Source organism: Microtus ochrogaster, chromosome 18, assembly GCF_000317375.1.
Source record: "Microtus ochrogaster isolate Prairie Vole_2 chromosome 18, MicOch1.0, whole genome shotgun sequence".
Lineage (NCBI taxonomy): Eukaryota > Metazoa > Chordata > Mammalia > Rodentia > Cricetidae > Microtus > Microtus ochrogaster.
The window spans coordinates 49,078,297-49,094,639 of record NC_022020.1 but is presented as its reverse complement, the minus strand read 5'-3'; the positions used below and the strand labels follow the sequence as shown (position 1 = coordinate 49,094,639).

The 16,343-nt window shown below is 45.1% G+C and overlaps 1 protein-coding gene across 1 annotated transcript in view; it reads left to right on the top strand.

Moving 5' to 3' along the window:
- The first annotated feature begins 5,038 nt into the window (after positions 1–5,038).
- The window catches only part of Piezo2 (piezo type mechanosensitive ion channel component 2), a 354,156-nt gene continuing 342,851 nt past the window's right edge, over positions 5,039–16,343 (top strand). Inside the window, exon 1 of the mRNA XM_026783664.1 lies at positions 5,039–5,347. Coding sequence (XP_026639465.1) covers positions 5,284–5,347 — 64 coding nt within the window. The 5' untranslated portion in view covers positions 5,039–5,283. The remainder of the gene's footprint in view (positions 5,348–16,343) is intronic.

The following is a 16,343-nucleotide window of genomic DNA, read 5'->3' as shown; positions in this document are numbered from 1 at the left end:
GAGAGAGAGAGAGAGAGAGAGAGAGAGAGAGAGAGAGAAAGAAAGAAAGAAAGAAAGAGAAGGATGCTAGTAAAATACAATTCATCTGAAAGCAGTTTCGTAGTACACTCTTCAGATTAACTATGGGGCCTTCCCCTGAGGCCTGTTAACTAGGTAGAAAGATGATGTTTACACCTGTTGGGTGACTAGCTTTTGAAAGGTCTTGAGGAGTAGACACAAAATCAGCAACCAAATCCTATCATACATTATAAGAAAGGCCGTGATGTGCATTGTCTGCAGACCCAGGAGAAAGTTTGCACGCGTGTCAGGAAAAGTGGATTTCACTGCTCATTATTCCGTGGAGACTTTCTGGAGCTGCTTCCGAGCGGAACAGGACGAGAGGATGTCTCCTACAAATCCTTAGAGACTGTCTAGGTCTCTAAAGTTTGGGGACCTGGAAAACACTGCAGTTGTGCAATTTAAACTGTTAGTCTTAAAAAGTTGCAGCCTCCAATCCAGAGCGACCTCTTGGTAGTTACAGAGCTCCACCCATGCATCCCAAACTCCGAGGACTTTCAAGCACTTTATATAAAAAGGCATAGTACTTGCATGTGGCCTACACACAATTTTTTTGTTTTAGCTTCTAAATTACTTTCAGTATCTAAAATGCTACAAATCAGAGGTATTATATTGCATTATTTAAAAATAATGACAAACAGAAAGCATGTATTTGTTCATGGCAGGCACAGTTCTCTTTAAAATAATAATAAAAAATGCAACTGGTGGTTTTTAGCTCCAGGTACTTAGTCCCCATGTTTTCTTAAGTACAAAAGCTAAATCCTGCGTGGCCCTTAACAGAATTAGTTTACAGATGGGCACTTTCCCTTAAAGAAACAGCGAGAATAATTATGAAAGCATAGTAATGAGTTCTTTAAAAAACAACACTGGTACATAGCACGGAAAACACATCATCAGCGTGAGAAGGCATCCATTTTCCCTTGGCAAAGGGCACCACTTTCTCCACAGGCTGGGCGGTGCCAATGGATTTTGGCAAGGTTCACTGGAGGAGGAAAACGCCAGGTTGACAACTTTCATTTTTTTTCCCCATAGAGACACCACTCTATAAAGTTAGCTTGCGGACAATGGCTGCCCTGGAGACCTCTTAAAGATGCTCACAGAACACCTGAGAGGTTGGGGCTGAAGGAGAGCATCGCGTATTGGATTGAGAGAGGGAACTAACACCTAGGAGGAAGATTATTTCTCTTTTTACAGATGCTAACACATACGGATATATATATATATATATATATATATATATATATTAGCATGTAGAGATTCACATACAAAACACACACACACACACACACACACACATTGCTGGTGCCAGCATGTGCTGTGAGAGAGAAGCTCGTGAAGAATCAGAGGTGAGTGTTGAAGACTAGCAGAAGTCTGCACTGTGTGCACATGCTGGAGTGAGGCTCCTGGAAGGACCACCAGTTAGCTCTCTCGAATATTCGCTAGTCCACGAGAAGTGGTCTGGAAAACTATTGAAAGAGCGTTTGACGTCAGCAAGGCAGACCCTCTGGGGTCTGAAGAGATAGGTAACTGAAGATGCTCCAGTCCGCGGGGGGTCAGGTTGAACTTTATGTCTGCACCAGTGCTTCAGCTGTTAACCCCACCCTTCCACCAGAGCAACTGAACCCTTTCCTCACAGTGGGTGGAGGGAGAAGCAGAGGTGATGGACTGGAAGCTGACAGACTCTGTGGTTCCAGGATCCCAAAGGTAGTGCTTTTCTAAATGACACTGTCAGTCAGTGCAGCATTAAACCAAATTCAAAAAATAAGTAAGTGAGGCCAGAGAGATGGCTCAGCAGTTAGGAGTGCTTTTAACTTTTTCAGAAGACCTAGGTTTGGTTTCCAGCATGCACGTAACAGCTTACAGCCTTTCATAAACTTCGTGCCAAGGGATCTGTTGCAATTGTCTCGCCTTACTGGGCACCAGGCATGCACGTGGTGCAATACATATATGTAGCAAAATAGTAATATAAATAAAATAAGAAATAAAAATAATCACACATACATGCATGTATGCACATGTGTGCATGTGCACACACAACACGCAGAAGCTGTGAATCCTGGTTTCTCTAAGCACTGTATACATTTCTTTATACATGTAGCATTCTGTATTAGGTGGGGTTTATTATTTTACATTTTTTTTTTCTAGATGAAGCAGTCAAGAGCCCAAATTATCAGTAACAACCAGACGAAAGGCAGCATTCACCAGTTACGGTCCAGACGTGAGCTTACTCCCCTCTGTGTGCTAAACTGGCAGCTTAGGATCAGAACAGCATCCCTGGAAGTGCTGTGTAAGGTAAACCTTCTCAGCATGGCAAATCCAGGGCACGGGCTTGAAAGCCACTGGGCGAGTGAGATCCTGAAGATGGAATCCTAAGTGGATCGGCTGTAAGTTCTTGAGAAATAAGTCAGTCCAGACAGCAGACCCTACTCCTCAAGGTCTGGGAGATGATGAGCAGGAACAGCAGTTGTAGGAATAGTTTTACTGGCTACTGATATTTATGTCCCAGCCAGTCCATGTGGAAGTTCAGCCCCAGCAGGTAGATTTGCTCTGGTGATGATGGTGCACAAAATCCCCTTGGATGCATGCTTTCTGGGTTCTGATATGTAAATGGAGTCAGTGAATAGTTCCCTAACTCGACTGTGTACCTAAGCACCGGAGAGCTTTAGAAGTATATGTAGTGTGGACCCATACCAGACTAATTGGAAGTCAGGGTTTCTGGGAGGGTGGCGGTGCCTATTAGGATTTTCGCAAAGCTCTCCAGGAAGTTCCAGTTGTAACCAGGACCTAGTACCTCTATCAGACCTTGTCAAGACTCCTGGAACTTACTCTTTAGGTCAGATGTTGGACATCTAGTTGGTAGCCAGGGTGGCAGAGAAAGCAAGAAGTACATCTGGTAAGTCATCTGCCGGCCACCCTGTGCCTCCATGTAGGCATCTCAAAACAGTGATTTCAAGGCAATGTAGACAGTGGTTGATAGGGCAAAGCCATACGGAACATGGAAAGTATTCAGAGAGAACAAGATAGGCACCTTGACACAAGCTTATTTAAAATTAGGGATGCTTCTTTCTTCCTTCCTTAGTTAGGACCCAAGAACAAGCTATATCACAGCACAATATACAGAGCATTTCTCCATCGTTAAGGCACGTTTCCTTTTCTCAGGCTTTACTTTAGGGCTCTTGCCTATATATGGGGTTTCCTCAGCATACCAACACATACAGATGGTCTAAGTTACCAGGCATCTTCTGAAGCTTTCCGCTGTTTTTAAATTCCTCTATATTAGAGAATTGATGAAGGTACCTGAATTCAAGGTGGAAACTCACTGTAACTTAACAGAGATAGAGCCCTTTATACAGTTGAAGGGACAGGGTGTTACCCAAGAACCAAGAACTGCCCACTTTCCGTTGATGCACCCCATTGGTCCACCATTCCAACCTTTACAACAACACAAGCCGTGAATACTGCGGCTGGGGAGAGGACGTCAACCACTTGGATCTGATGGTCCCAAATGGTCTTCAATATATTCATCTCTGTGATCATCTCTCTCCTGGTCCCGAGAGATCTCCGGGGCATGCAGCAAAAAGACCCCATTCCTACATTTGAAACCAGAGACTCAGGCACATGGAAGTCTCCCAACTAGAACCAGATTTGACTAGGTCTTGTCTAAAAAGCAAGATGGTGGAAGCTACTAGGAGACCATTTCATGCACCATTATATGAATGATATTCTCTTGAGAACACCAATAAGCAAGAAACAAAGCCACGATAAAACCATAGTTCCCTGGAAGTACCCAACATAGGTGTATATCTGAATCTCCACACTCAATCTAAACAAACAAACAAACAAAAAAAAAACAAGATTACCCAGAACCTGTTCAGAGTGGCAACTTCTCATTATGTTAGACTTGGGCAAGGTTCTGGATGAATCTGGGTTCTAGTTCAACATCAGCGAGTAGTGTGTATATACCCGCTAAGGCATCCAAGTTCTTTGCTAATGTGATACATTTGTACATTTTCTCTTAGGTGTTAAGTAATTCTCTGCTATTAGTCTCATGACCATTACACGAGGATGGAATGGCAAGATGAACAGGCAGAGACAGAATGTAAAGAGCTGCTGGTCTGTGAGGCCAAGGGCTGCAGGGCGCCCAGCGCTAGTCCAGTACGAGCCATGGGCGCGCTGTCCACCCTGGGAGCCCCCTGCTGAGTTTGGGGTGCAGCAGAGACGCCCGCGCCCCACGCCGGTGAGCGGCGCCTGCTTCTCCAGGCACGCAAGGGCGGGCTCGACGCCGCTTGGAGCTGCCTTCCCATTGGCCCTGGGACACGCCGGTCGGGAGTGAGAGCTTGCAAAGTTTCATTGAAGGAGGAGAAGAGCGCGCGCCCTCCGGGGAGCCGGAGCTGCGTGGCTCCTGAGAGGCTGCTGGACCGCCGACTGGGGACTCGGGGGCCTCTTCATGGTTCCCGGGTTTTCTTTTCTCACTGAAGTCGCGGCGGTGAAGCCGCTCTCTGCGTTACTGGTCCCTGCCCAGGTTCGCGCGGTTCCTCACTCTGAGGACGGTACTCGCATCCCCCACAGGCTGGCAGCACGACCCCGGCGTGTCGGGGATGGTTTTGCGCGCCCCGCAGCTGGCGCCGGGCTCGCCCTGGCCTGAAGCTGGGGGGCGCTGAGGCTGAGAGGAGCAGCTGCTCAGCAATCCGCCCCGAGGCCAGGACTCCTGGACGCTGCTTCCAGAGCTTCGGGCCACTGTCTTTAGCGCACCGGGAGTGCCACAGTCCTTGTGGGCGTCGGAGCCAGGGCTACACCACCCAGACACGCTGACTTCCAAGGTGTTCGGCTAGAAACTCCGGGCCATCCCTGAAGCAGGCAGAGGACAGCTAGCTTCCTTCATCCCTTCTCCTCACCGCCCCCATCCCTCACCACTCCCAGAGTGTCCCTCCCTTGGCTCATTCCCAGGCGACCCCTGAAGCAGCTGCAGCTGGATTCCACACTTCATGGGCGGGCCGCAGGGGCTCGGGCGCCTGCCTAGTTGGTTGCCAAGAGCCCGGTGAGCAGCGGGTCCAGCCCGTCGAGCGCGCCCTCGGGGCGGAGAGCACCGCTCCAGCCAAGGCAATGCCAGGGTGGCTGCGAGCCGCCGGCCGCGTGAGGCCTTAGGCAGGCATGGACCTGACTTCCCAGCTCTAGGGACCCCCGAGCTTCGCCCTACTGCTCGGACTAGCAAGGACCCACGACAGGATGGCTTCCGAAGTGGTGTGCGGGCTGGTCTTCAGGCTGCTGCTCCCCATTTGTCTGGCAGTAGGTGAGTGTGGTTTGCTCATGGAGGTGACTAAGGAAGACAACAGGGTCTAGAGCTCCGGGATTCGGTTCCAAGAGCTCGCTGCACACTCTGTATGGCAGAGGCTTCAGATATGAGCTGTTGGGAGTGTGTCAACCCTGCACTCTAACTTGGCGATCTAGGGAGCAGGATCAGGGTCTTTTTTAGACAGTTGGGGTAGCCAAGATTGGCACGCTGTGGGGACCCTTTCAGTTTAATTTAGTCTCTGGTGGGCTTCCTTTAGAGAAGTACTGAAGTGTGTATAAAGGATGCTAGCTGGGCTGGGAAGTGATTATGGCCAAAACCAGACTTTGTTAGAACACTACCCACCACCAGCAGCACCACTGGCGAGCACCTTCACCTCCATCTCCACCAGCCCCAGTGCCAGCATCACTACCCTCTCTAGAGTCCCCAGATGCTCATCACATTGTGGTGATGTGACTCAGAAGGGACTCAGGCCATCTCTCCTCCAGCCTACACTCCAGCAACCAAATAGGAAGAAGTGAACAATCCCAGTAATGGTAAAAAGAAAAGGAGACACTAGGCAGGAGGAACGGCCTTGATGATTCGCTGTTACCCCCGCAGCAGCCTCTATTTACAACAAAAGGGGCTGGGTCTTTGAGGTTGTAAAGCACCTCCAGATGGAATCCCACACTTGCTTTCTCCATATACTTAAAGGATTAGAAAGTGGGATCTAAAATCATTCCTTGGGACAGACCAGATTAAGAACGTCCCTTGGGGAGCCTCAGTGATGCTCCCAAGGAGCACCTCATCTTCTTAGGTGACTCTAGGGAGTTAGGAGAAGGTGTCAGGTCTGAAGATTACAGCAGCTGTCAGAGTGAAGAAGTCTGCAGGTTTTTGCGCTGAGTTTCACATTCAATCCTGGTGTTAAATATGACAGAACTCCAAAGCCTGGCTTTCTCGCTCCCCCCACCAGGGTTAGACAATACAACACAACACCAAGTTGTTTTTACATAGAGATCCTTTCCTTTCCACGAAAGGAAACTTGTTTGCTTTTTGTTTGTTTGGTTTGGGTTTTGTATCTTGATGGAGTTAGGGGACTGGGAATTACATTGGTGATAAATGTGTCATTTGTGAGTTTGGATGTCTGCAGGAGTAACAACTTTAGTGAGAAGCCTCTGGGAGACTTAGGTGCGAGAAACCAGGGCTCTAGGAGAGGAGTAAGCAGCAAGGCATTGCATCAGGTGCTTCTAGAAGAGAAGCACCCAGGCCGACAGGCTGATGTTGACCTGGACTGTGAGTTTCCAGGTCCCAAGCAGGGCCATTTGGGCGGTGATCATTATTCTGGTGTGTGGGAGGAAGGCAGCTTCATCAAAGCCCATGTGAGCTTTGACTTTACTAGCTTTGACAGCAATTTTGAAGAGGTTTCTTTAGGTGTGCGGCACACAGGCGGTGTCACTGTTTCTGTCTCCTGTCTTTGTTGCACCTAGCTAGCATCTTGCCAATTGGATTTGTTAATTGAAAATAAGTTCGGTGCCAAGTTCACCAGGCACTTTTAACTTAAGAGAAGGGTCCTTGGGTCAGAAGCCCCCCTCATCCACACAGCCTTTCCACCTCTCCCCTGCACTCCCCTCGGCTCCATCCCTGTCTTTGCCTACTGCCCTGGGTTGTTTAACCCCTTGCCTGGGGCAGCAGTTTTTGCAGTGGCTGTTGGAAGAGTTAAACAGGTGGCCACCTACAGCCATCTGGATCCACTCTGTGAAATGACAACAGGGAATGGTCCCTTGATTGACTGTCATCTTATCTAGGGTTGGGGCTTTTGTAGGACTCAGCTCACTGCGCCCTTCCTCCAAGTCACAGATAGCGTGTAGGGTCAGTCCCTCTAGACTTTGATGATACCCTACTGAAGGCCTTTAGTGGGACAAATTCACTCAGCCATGCTGGAGCAAAGTAATGCAGAGGCTCCAGGGGGCCTGGGGCAAAGCAAGGGCACTGCTCCAAACCTGTGGTCCCCGTTCCATCATGCCTCCTATTTCTCCCACAAACCCTCCCTGCAGTGCCCATGTGTGCAAATTTGAGCCAAGGGATTGGATCCATCTCAGGATGCAGATGGAGCCTGCTCTGAGGTTGGGACTTTCTTGGGAGGAGCTGGACTTGCAGAGCCACAGGAATTGTATCCCTCGCCCCATCCTGCTTCCTTGCAAGTTTCCTGGACAGCTGAGTCAGTCCAGGGGACATGTAGGGGTCACCTCCCCTGTTTACTCCTTCCTCTGACTCCCACACCTCTGTGGATTAAGGAAATATGGGAATATGCTAATGTATTGTGGTTATATGAGTATGTAAGAGTGTCTGCTTAGTGTGTGAATACATGTGGATATGAGTTATGTGAGGTTATAAGATGATATGAATTAATCTCAGTGTGTGTGTGTGTGTGTGTGTGTGTGTGTGTGTGTGTGTGTGTTTGGTATTAGGTATTGGTGCCCTCTGCTCAGCCTATAGTGTGTGACTTCTGCCGGTCTCCTAAAGTCTGATGATGGAAGAGGGAAAAGGAGAAGTCCCTGGATAGAGAGAGAAGCTCTTCTGGGAATGCTCACACCACGAATCCTTTGCTTGTTGGCCACTACTTAGGAAAGATGACCCAGGTCCTCAGACACACGGTACCTTAAATCACTACCCTCTAAAAGAAATCACTTTATTTCATCTCTTGGTTCCCTTCTACAGGAAATAGAGACTTTTCAAGGTTACTGAGGGTGTTTAGGTCTGCTTGCTCCCAAGGTGCCACTAAATCAAATGTTCAGATTTCCCTAATATCCTGGGCCTGGAGATCACAGTGACCTGCTTGCTATTAGAATCGATTTTGCATTTTCTCCATCTATTTTTATATCTGGGTAAGGCAGCCTTCAAAGCCTCGCCTTTATAGACACTTCCATACATTTCCTTTCAACCTTCTTCTTTCATGGCATGTTGACGTTTTTCCTGCAAGAGTGCCTTACTCCTTTCAACTAATGAGCGATTGTTGAAAACGGACTGTCTTTGTGTTTAGCCCAATGCTTAAGTTTTGTTTAATTGAAGGAATTAAAAGGAAAGTGGTAAGTGATGTCAGGCCTCTTGTGTGCAGGTGTTGTAAGTTAGCAAATAAACCAAACTATACTGGACTATTCTGTTTGCCATCCACAATGAATATCTGTCGATAGATGTGTCCATATCCATAGCTACTGGACATGTCTGGTATCTCCAGAATAATCTATGACTACTTGCTACCCATTTGATTTTTTTATGCCTAACATAAAAGAGAACAGCAAAGCTCTTCTGTAATATGATATCTGTAGTAATTGTAGTAATAGCTGAACATTGATGAGTGTCTTACATATATATTTTATGTGTTTTTTTTCTTTCAGTATGATTCCAATTTCCAAATCATGCCTTTTATTTTCCTTCTGTTCCTGGAGAATGAATGTCTCCAGAATCTTGCATATTCTAAGTACTGAAGTACTGTGCTATACATTAGCCTTCCCACTTATCTTAAGACAAATGACTTGAGGTTATTGCAGGATTTGGAGGGATTAGGATGAGCCTTAGTTTGGTTTCTGCTACTGTGATAAACACAGCAATTTATAAACCAAAAGCAATTTATGGGAGGAGAAGGTTCATTTGGCTTCTAGGTTAAAATCGGTATAGAGAAAAGTCAAGACAGGAACCCAAAACAAGAACCTAGATGTCGGAACTGGATCAGAGACCACGTGGAACAATGCTTGCTGCCTCATGCCCATTGGCTTGCTTAGCCACATTTCTTAGACAGCCCAGGCTCACCTGTTTGGGGAAGGCACTGCCCACAGTGGTCCAGATCTTTCTGCATAAATTAGCAATTACAAAAATGTCTCCCAGATAAATCATACGTTAGCAATTAAGAAAATGCTTCACAGACAAGGCCACAAACCAGTCTGGTAGAGGCAAATCCATTTTCCCAGCTGTGTCTAGGTTTGTGTCAAGCCAACAAAAACTAGCAACTGGATTAAATTTGGGGCTCCTTTTGATATGTGTGTAGCTGTGGCTATTAATATTTTTTTACAGCAAATTTTTGCTATTAGAAATAATTTTGAAAATCACACTCTACATAGTCCAAACATTGCAAATGAAGCTATTTTTTATTTACTCATTAGAAGTCTTTTATAGGATTTGTGCTGATTACTGCTATCATAGCCCTCAGGGGCAGGGAGTTTTAGCTGTTGAAGGATTCTTCAAAAACACTTAAAATACTTTTGATTTTGGTCACATCTTTGCAGCCTGTTGATTACTTTTAATTACTCCTGGAAATGAAAGGCTTATATTAGCCATTCTCAACCTTCCTAACACTAGGACACTTTAATACAGTTCCTTATGCTGTGGTGACCCCACAACCATAAATTATTTTTGTTTCTACATCATACCTACAATTTTACTACTTCTATGAATCATAATTTAAGTATTTGTGTTTTCCAGAGGTCGCAGGCAACTCCTTTGAAAGGTCATTAAACCCTACCATGGGCAGTGACCCACAGGTTGAGAACTACTGGCTTAGAGACTTAACAAAGTATTTCAACCCAGATGAACATGAGTGGCTGTCACTGGAGATGTGGGGGCTGGAGTTCCATGTGGGAATCTTGCTTTGCAGGAAGTGTGTTTAGTCATAGATAGAGACTAGCATATTGTCTTGGACTTCTCTTTTGGGTGAGGACATGCTGCCAGCTGATCATGCCCTGCCTGTGGCCCTCTCTATATGAGTCTAGAGTCATTTTTGTTATTTTTACTGGTTTCTTCCTCTTCCTTCCTGTAAACAAGAGTAGGGAGTACTGCCTTCTGGGTACGAGTGTACACAACCACCTCTGTCATGCCTAATAAACTGAGGATGCTGCATTATATAGATGTAAGAAGCCAATCAGGAGAGTTGGCCTGCCTACTCAGAACTCCCAGACCAGCAGGTAGTGATCTGGGCCACGAGGAGGTCACAGAAAGACTAGGATTCAGTGCAAAGCAACATAGTATCTTTGTAGTGTCTAGTCACAAAGATTAGAATGTTTGTGACAAGCAGGGTTTTTAAATAACCAGGATCATCTCAACACAGTAATACAGTATTTTAGATACTAATCCTCTTATTAGAAGGATATTCTCTTCATGATTGCTACTGTTTGTTTTTGTCTTTGTGACAGCATGTTTACATTTTATTTGATGTGACTTTATTTTCTTAGTGTGAATCTTTCATTTCTGGTCTTTGACTGATAAGTTACATAGTGGCAATGTATATACTATTATAAATTTTTGCATAACTATCCAGGAGAACTTAGAATAAACAGGATAAACATATCTAGACGTTTAAGGATAATTATTAGGTACTGAAAACATACTTCTGTGGTGAAGCGCACTTACTGATCTTTGAAGGAGTTAGAATTTGGTTCTAGCACCCACATGGGCAGTTCACAACCATCTGTAAATACAGCTCCAGGGAGACCCAATGCCCTCTTCTGGACTCCATAGGCACTGACAGTCCTTTTGCACAGGGCATGCGCGAGCACCCCTCCCACACAAACACACACAAAGAAAATAAACCTTAGAAAAAGAGCAAGTAATAACAATATGATTATACTAAGTGTGTGATGTCTTAGACACCATTGAATTTTGTAGTATTTGCAGATTAATGTGGGATCAAGCAGATAAAATAAGGATAATGTTCCATTTGGTTGAAAGCTAAACTGTGTAGGAAAAAAATTAAGTTTTTTTTTTTGAGGGGGGAATTAGGGAGTTGGAGAGATTGTTCAGTGATTCAGAACACTTACTACTTCCCAAAGGATCTAAGTTTGGTTCCCAGCACCCACGTCAGATGGCTTACAACCACACTAACTCAAGCTACAAGGAACCCAAGACCCTCTGCTAGCCTCCCCAGGCACATGGGAGTGAGCCCAGTGCACACAAATAAAATAAAAATAACATCAGTTTTGAAAAAAGAAATAGTTGGTTATCAGCATTGGTGTTTCTTACACTTTTCATTGTCCACATGGTCATCAGACACCACAAGGCACAACCAAAAGGAGGAGGGGACCCAAACACACAGCAACCTGTGGGGAGAACCACCGGCTTGGAGCATCGAATAATTCCAGACATCTTAAACTGTCCAGTTATTAGGGACCCAGCACATTTTGCTCCATCCTTGTGCTGATATTTTGGGAGGCTGAGGTCTGCACCTGCTGAATGTGCGCTCACCCGAGCCACACCTCTAGTCCTTTGCTGTTAATAATTTTTAAAACTTTAGAGCGATAACACATTTTTAAAAAAATGTTTTTCAACTTGAAGAGCAATCAGGGTTCCCTGACCTGTGGGAAGTCCAAGGACAGCCCACCTCCATCCAGGTTTAGTAAGTTGAACATCCAAACTGCCTAGGCTCCCCCAAAGCCAGTATGTGCAGTAGGATCAAAAACCCATTGCCATTGTTCTTGAGTTCTCATTAGTCCTCATTGTCCGCTATGTTCAGCAAGTCCGGTTTTATGCTTTTTTTAGACCCAGGCCAGCTGGCCTTGATCAGGGGAGGGGGAGGGAAATGGGAGGCGGTGGCGGGGAGGAGGCAGAAATCCTTAATAAATAAATAAATTAATTTAAAAAAAATAAAAAACAAAAAAATGTTTTTCAAAAAGTTTTGAAACTGTGTTAGTTATCTTTCTGTCTCACCCCAAATGACAAACTCACTCACTTTCTGTTCCTGTCCTTGCTCAGTTCTACCTGTGGCAGCAGGGCATGTGAGGTGTAAAATGATGCTCACTTCATGGTCTCTAGGAAACAGAGACAGAGAGGGATGAGCAGGGTTCCTATGTCCCTCACAAAGACATGGATCCTAGGGACCTAACTTCCTCCAACTAAGCCCCCACCTCCAGTTATCCCACAGGCTGGGGGACAAGCCTTTAATATCTAGACCTTCGGGGAACATTCTAGAATGCAAGTATTATAATATTACATAGTTTACTAGTTTAAGGTGTCTTCAGCTGAGACCATGACACTTGGTTCCTTTCCTTCCCTTTGTGGTAGGATGGTAAAGCTTTGTGGTTATTACCTGCTGGCTATAAAATTCTGCATTGGAAACAAACCTGCACAAAAGTAGGATTCTCTTATGGATGAACACAGTGGCATGCTTTTATTTATGAGTTTTCAAATCATAAGTATGTTTTATAAGAAAGACGCTCTGTGTGTGTGTGTGTGTGTGTGTGTGTGTGTGTGTTTTCAGCTGGTCAGCTGGTGAGTGACCGGTGTGATTCTATCAGTTGTCTGAGCCTTAAGAACCTTACTGATACTTCCCTTAGAAAGTTATTGATCCCATGACCCAAACTGAGGTGATTGTCCCCTCTGTATTGTTTCAGAATTGAAAGTCTACATCTTTGCTAGCACCAAGCACCTCACCCCTACTCAGTGCAGGCTGTAGACTTCTCTGCAGTGCCCAGGTTCTACATCAAGTGGGCAATCCAGGTGCCCTTAACTCCTTGACCAGCGCATTTGCAATGAGCCTGTTGTCACTACCCCTTGGCCAATGAAAATCCCATCCACCATGTGCCTGGATCTGAAGTGTTGTATAGGCACGACATCACTGTTCCATCCTGGTCCCCAGGTGTGAACTACTCTGCATCTGGTGGGTCCTGTAGCAGGCAGAGCCCCAAACTCTCTTAGACTTTCCCTGTCTTTACCATGTGCAGAGCTGATGTATACCCCAGGAATTGCTCAAAGCCAACCCCACAGTTCCCATTGCCATTTTTCAGGGGAGAAGGTTTGCAGCTTCTCTCTGGGCTCAGGTCTACGTTTGCCTGAACCTCAATCAAATCCTGATTTCTCTGTCTTCCCCCGCTCCAACATGGCTTTCCCATGAGCCCCGAAAACTCTCATTCCTTCCTTGAACTGACTCGGCTCTTTTCTCTGGTTGATAGCTTGTCTCTGTGGTTTTCTTCCTGAGTCCTGCTATCTAAGCAGGTTTCCCAGTGTGATGGGGCTTGTCTAGAACCAACATTATTTCTCTCAAATGGGAATGAAGAAGTCTGGAGTAGATAACAAATGTGGAAGATGTAAGACCCCATCTTACACCAAGGGTCCAGTGCTTGTACTTCTGTACATCACACATTGAGAGGGAGTGGTTGCCTCTGAGTTGGGAATACTTCACTATACCAGGCACTATTGCGTTCCAGGAGGCAATGCCGAAGGGCAACACACTCAGCCACGGAAGGCCAGGTGTGTCTTCTCTGTTGATGGAGAATAGAGGCAAATGGGGATTGGGAAACTCTGTGCCACGGCGGTCTACAACATCCATTGGTCATGGTGTGCTTTGTTTTTGTTTTTTTTTTTAAGTGAATTAAACAGGTATCTTTTGAATTTTGACTTGGTCCGTATTAAGTGGAGGATATTTTGTTTACATGAGAAGTCTAGCTTGAACCACCAAAACAGAGTCAGAGCTGCAGTCAGTTCCCAGGCCTGAGAAATTCACACACACAAAACTGCTTGAAGGGTGAGGAGAGAACTCACATTTTGCCTTTCTTACCTATGAAAACCGTGCAAATTTCATTTCGAGTGCAAATATTTGGGCAGTGATGGAATGCCTGCTCATTGCCCAAATATCAATGTGAGTTATTTTCTTTCTGTCACCCGACTGTGCTTCAGATGAGCAGGATAAGAGAGGTCCAAGAGTTGAATATGGAATAATCTATATATCAGGGCACTGTTGGGGGTCAATATGTTACTGGGGCTCGTTATGAAGACCTCCAACAGAGAAAGTGGCAAATCTTTCCTAAGGCTGGACCTCCGTTCAGGAAATCAAACATGTGAATTTTATTGCACATGGCTTCTGACTTTTGTCCATTCAGATTTCTTTTGGAATTATTCTACACTGGCTGAAAAGCTGAGTTTTTGTTGTGTGACCACATATCTGGCTTTTACATGCAGATGTGTGGCGTTGATCAAGTTCTAGGACACCTCTCTCTTTGCATAGTTTGTCTGCACGGTGCGTGGATGATAACAACATTAAGCTCCTAGGAATGCTTCAGGTTTCAATAGCACTCGGTGTCGAGGGCTTTAAATGGTGCCCTCATTCTAGACTGAAGTGAGTCATTGTGATAGGTGAAGGAAATGTGTTGGCTGGATGGAAGACATGCTCACCAAGAGCAATGCGGTCTCATGGGCAGACAACTTAGAGTTCTGGTCAACACTTCCGGCAGTTACCGAGTGTAAATAAAGTTTGGAACACAGACTGTTGAAAGTTCCAAGTCAAAGCCACCGGAAGATCCCAAGGCTCTGTTCGTTGTTCCTGGGATACACTATGGCATTGGTGACACCGTCTCCTCTGTCTTTGAAATTCCCAGACCAAACACATTGCATTGCCTTCACAGCCTCACCTGGTGCCTTGTTCATTTCCATCACAGAGTTGTGTTTTGGGGACTAGTCTTTGCTTTTATGCATCTTCAAGACCTGTGGTCCTGTTAGCATCCTGGTAATAAGTGTCCTAATATGTAGAAGACACTGAGACCAGTTTTTTTTTTTGTTTTTTTTTTTTTTGAGAAAGTCTACTTTGTTTTGCAAATTGGACACAATATTAAACTGCCTTCTAAATCCTTATCTTTATATCCAGGGATTAGCACAGCTTTCTGTTCTCATCAGAGAAGCTTCTTTTTTTTGTATACTTTTTTCCTTTTTTTAAATTTATTTATTAAAGATTTCCATCTCTTGAGTTGCTGCTTTCCTAACTGAAAAGATTATGGGGGACTCTACCAGTGCAGCTGTCGAGAAAGGGCTCTCAGAGAGTGAGCCCTCGGCCTCGTTATTTTCTCTTGGATATATCCAAACTGAATGTGGAGGTATTAGTCTAGCATCTACTACTTATTACTTTTCATGTTCCTGACTATAAAATTTACAGCAGGCTAATTTATGTCCTGTAACTTTCATAAATGAGAATATTGTTATGGTGGCAAGTCATATCTGCTCCCTGCTGTGCAGTAGACAGAGGAGGAAAAAACCCAGTTGATAATGTGAAGTTTGACCAGAGTAGCATCCTTGAAGCGCATATTACTTTTTAAAATGCTTTCAGCTCTTCTGAAACCACACACATCGATTTGTTTTCTCTTGTGGTCAAATCCTTTCGGTCAGCAGTTTTGGCCACAGGTAGAGGAAAGGAAGAAGAAGGCAGAGTTTTAACAAGCTGGTGATGTTTTTTTTTAACCAGAACACATTGGCAATGAGTTATAGTTATGTGCAGGATTGAATGGTCTTACCTGTTCTCTGCTTCCCCAGACTGCACCTGCTTGCTTCCTGCAGCTGGCTCTGACATTGCAGCAGGAAGGTAGTCCTTGGGAAAGGGTCTTGCTCTGGTAGTCTAGTGAGCGAGTCTGGATCTCATTGATAATGAACCATGTGATTTGTCCTCTGCTCCTCAAGGGCTTCATCTGTAGATTATATTCATTATTCTCACCAAATTGTTTCTGCGCATCACTTTTGAATGGGGAGAGGGAGGCTGTAAATAAATGTCCCACATCAGTTCAAGTGGCTCTGTTCTGTTAAGGGCCATCTTACTTTCACTACCCATAAGAAAGGCTGGAAACTGCTAGCGATTTATTGTTGATCATGTCATGTAGCTACTTGAACGAGGATTTTCCAGGCCAGTTTATAAAGAAGCGATATTCTGATTTAGACTTTTAGTTTTGATTGTCTTGAGTCACGTGGATGTGATGCAGTATGTAGTGATGGCTGCAAGTGCAACAGACTGCATGACCTTTGCTTTAGAATCAGTAGCATGCATCTTTGCAGACATAGAGGACTTTCACCATCCACATCTCATGGTTATATAAGAAAACCAAACCACTGTAGCAGTGATCGAGGCTGAGTGATCTGATGAAAATAGACTTATCTAAGGAAGATTTGAATGGAGAAAGGATGTTTTTGAGTAAAATGCCGGATTTAATCAGTGAAACATTATAGTGATACTACAGACCTTGGGACCTTTGCTAGGCAACTCTGTCAGCCCTAGAGA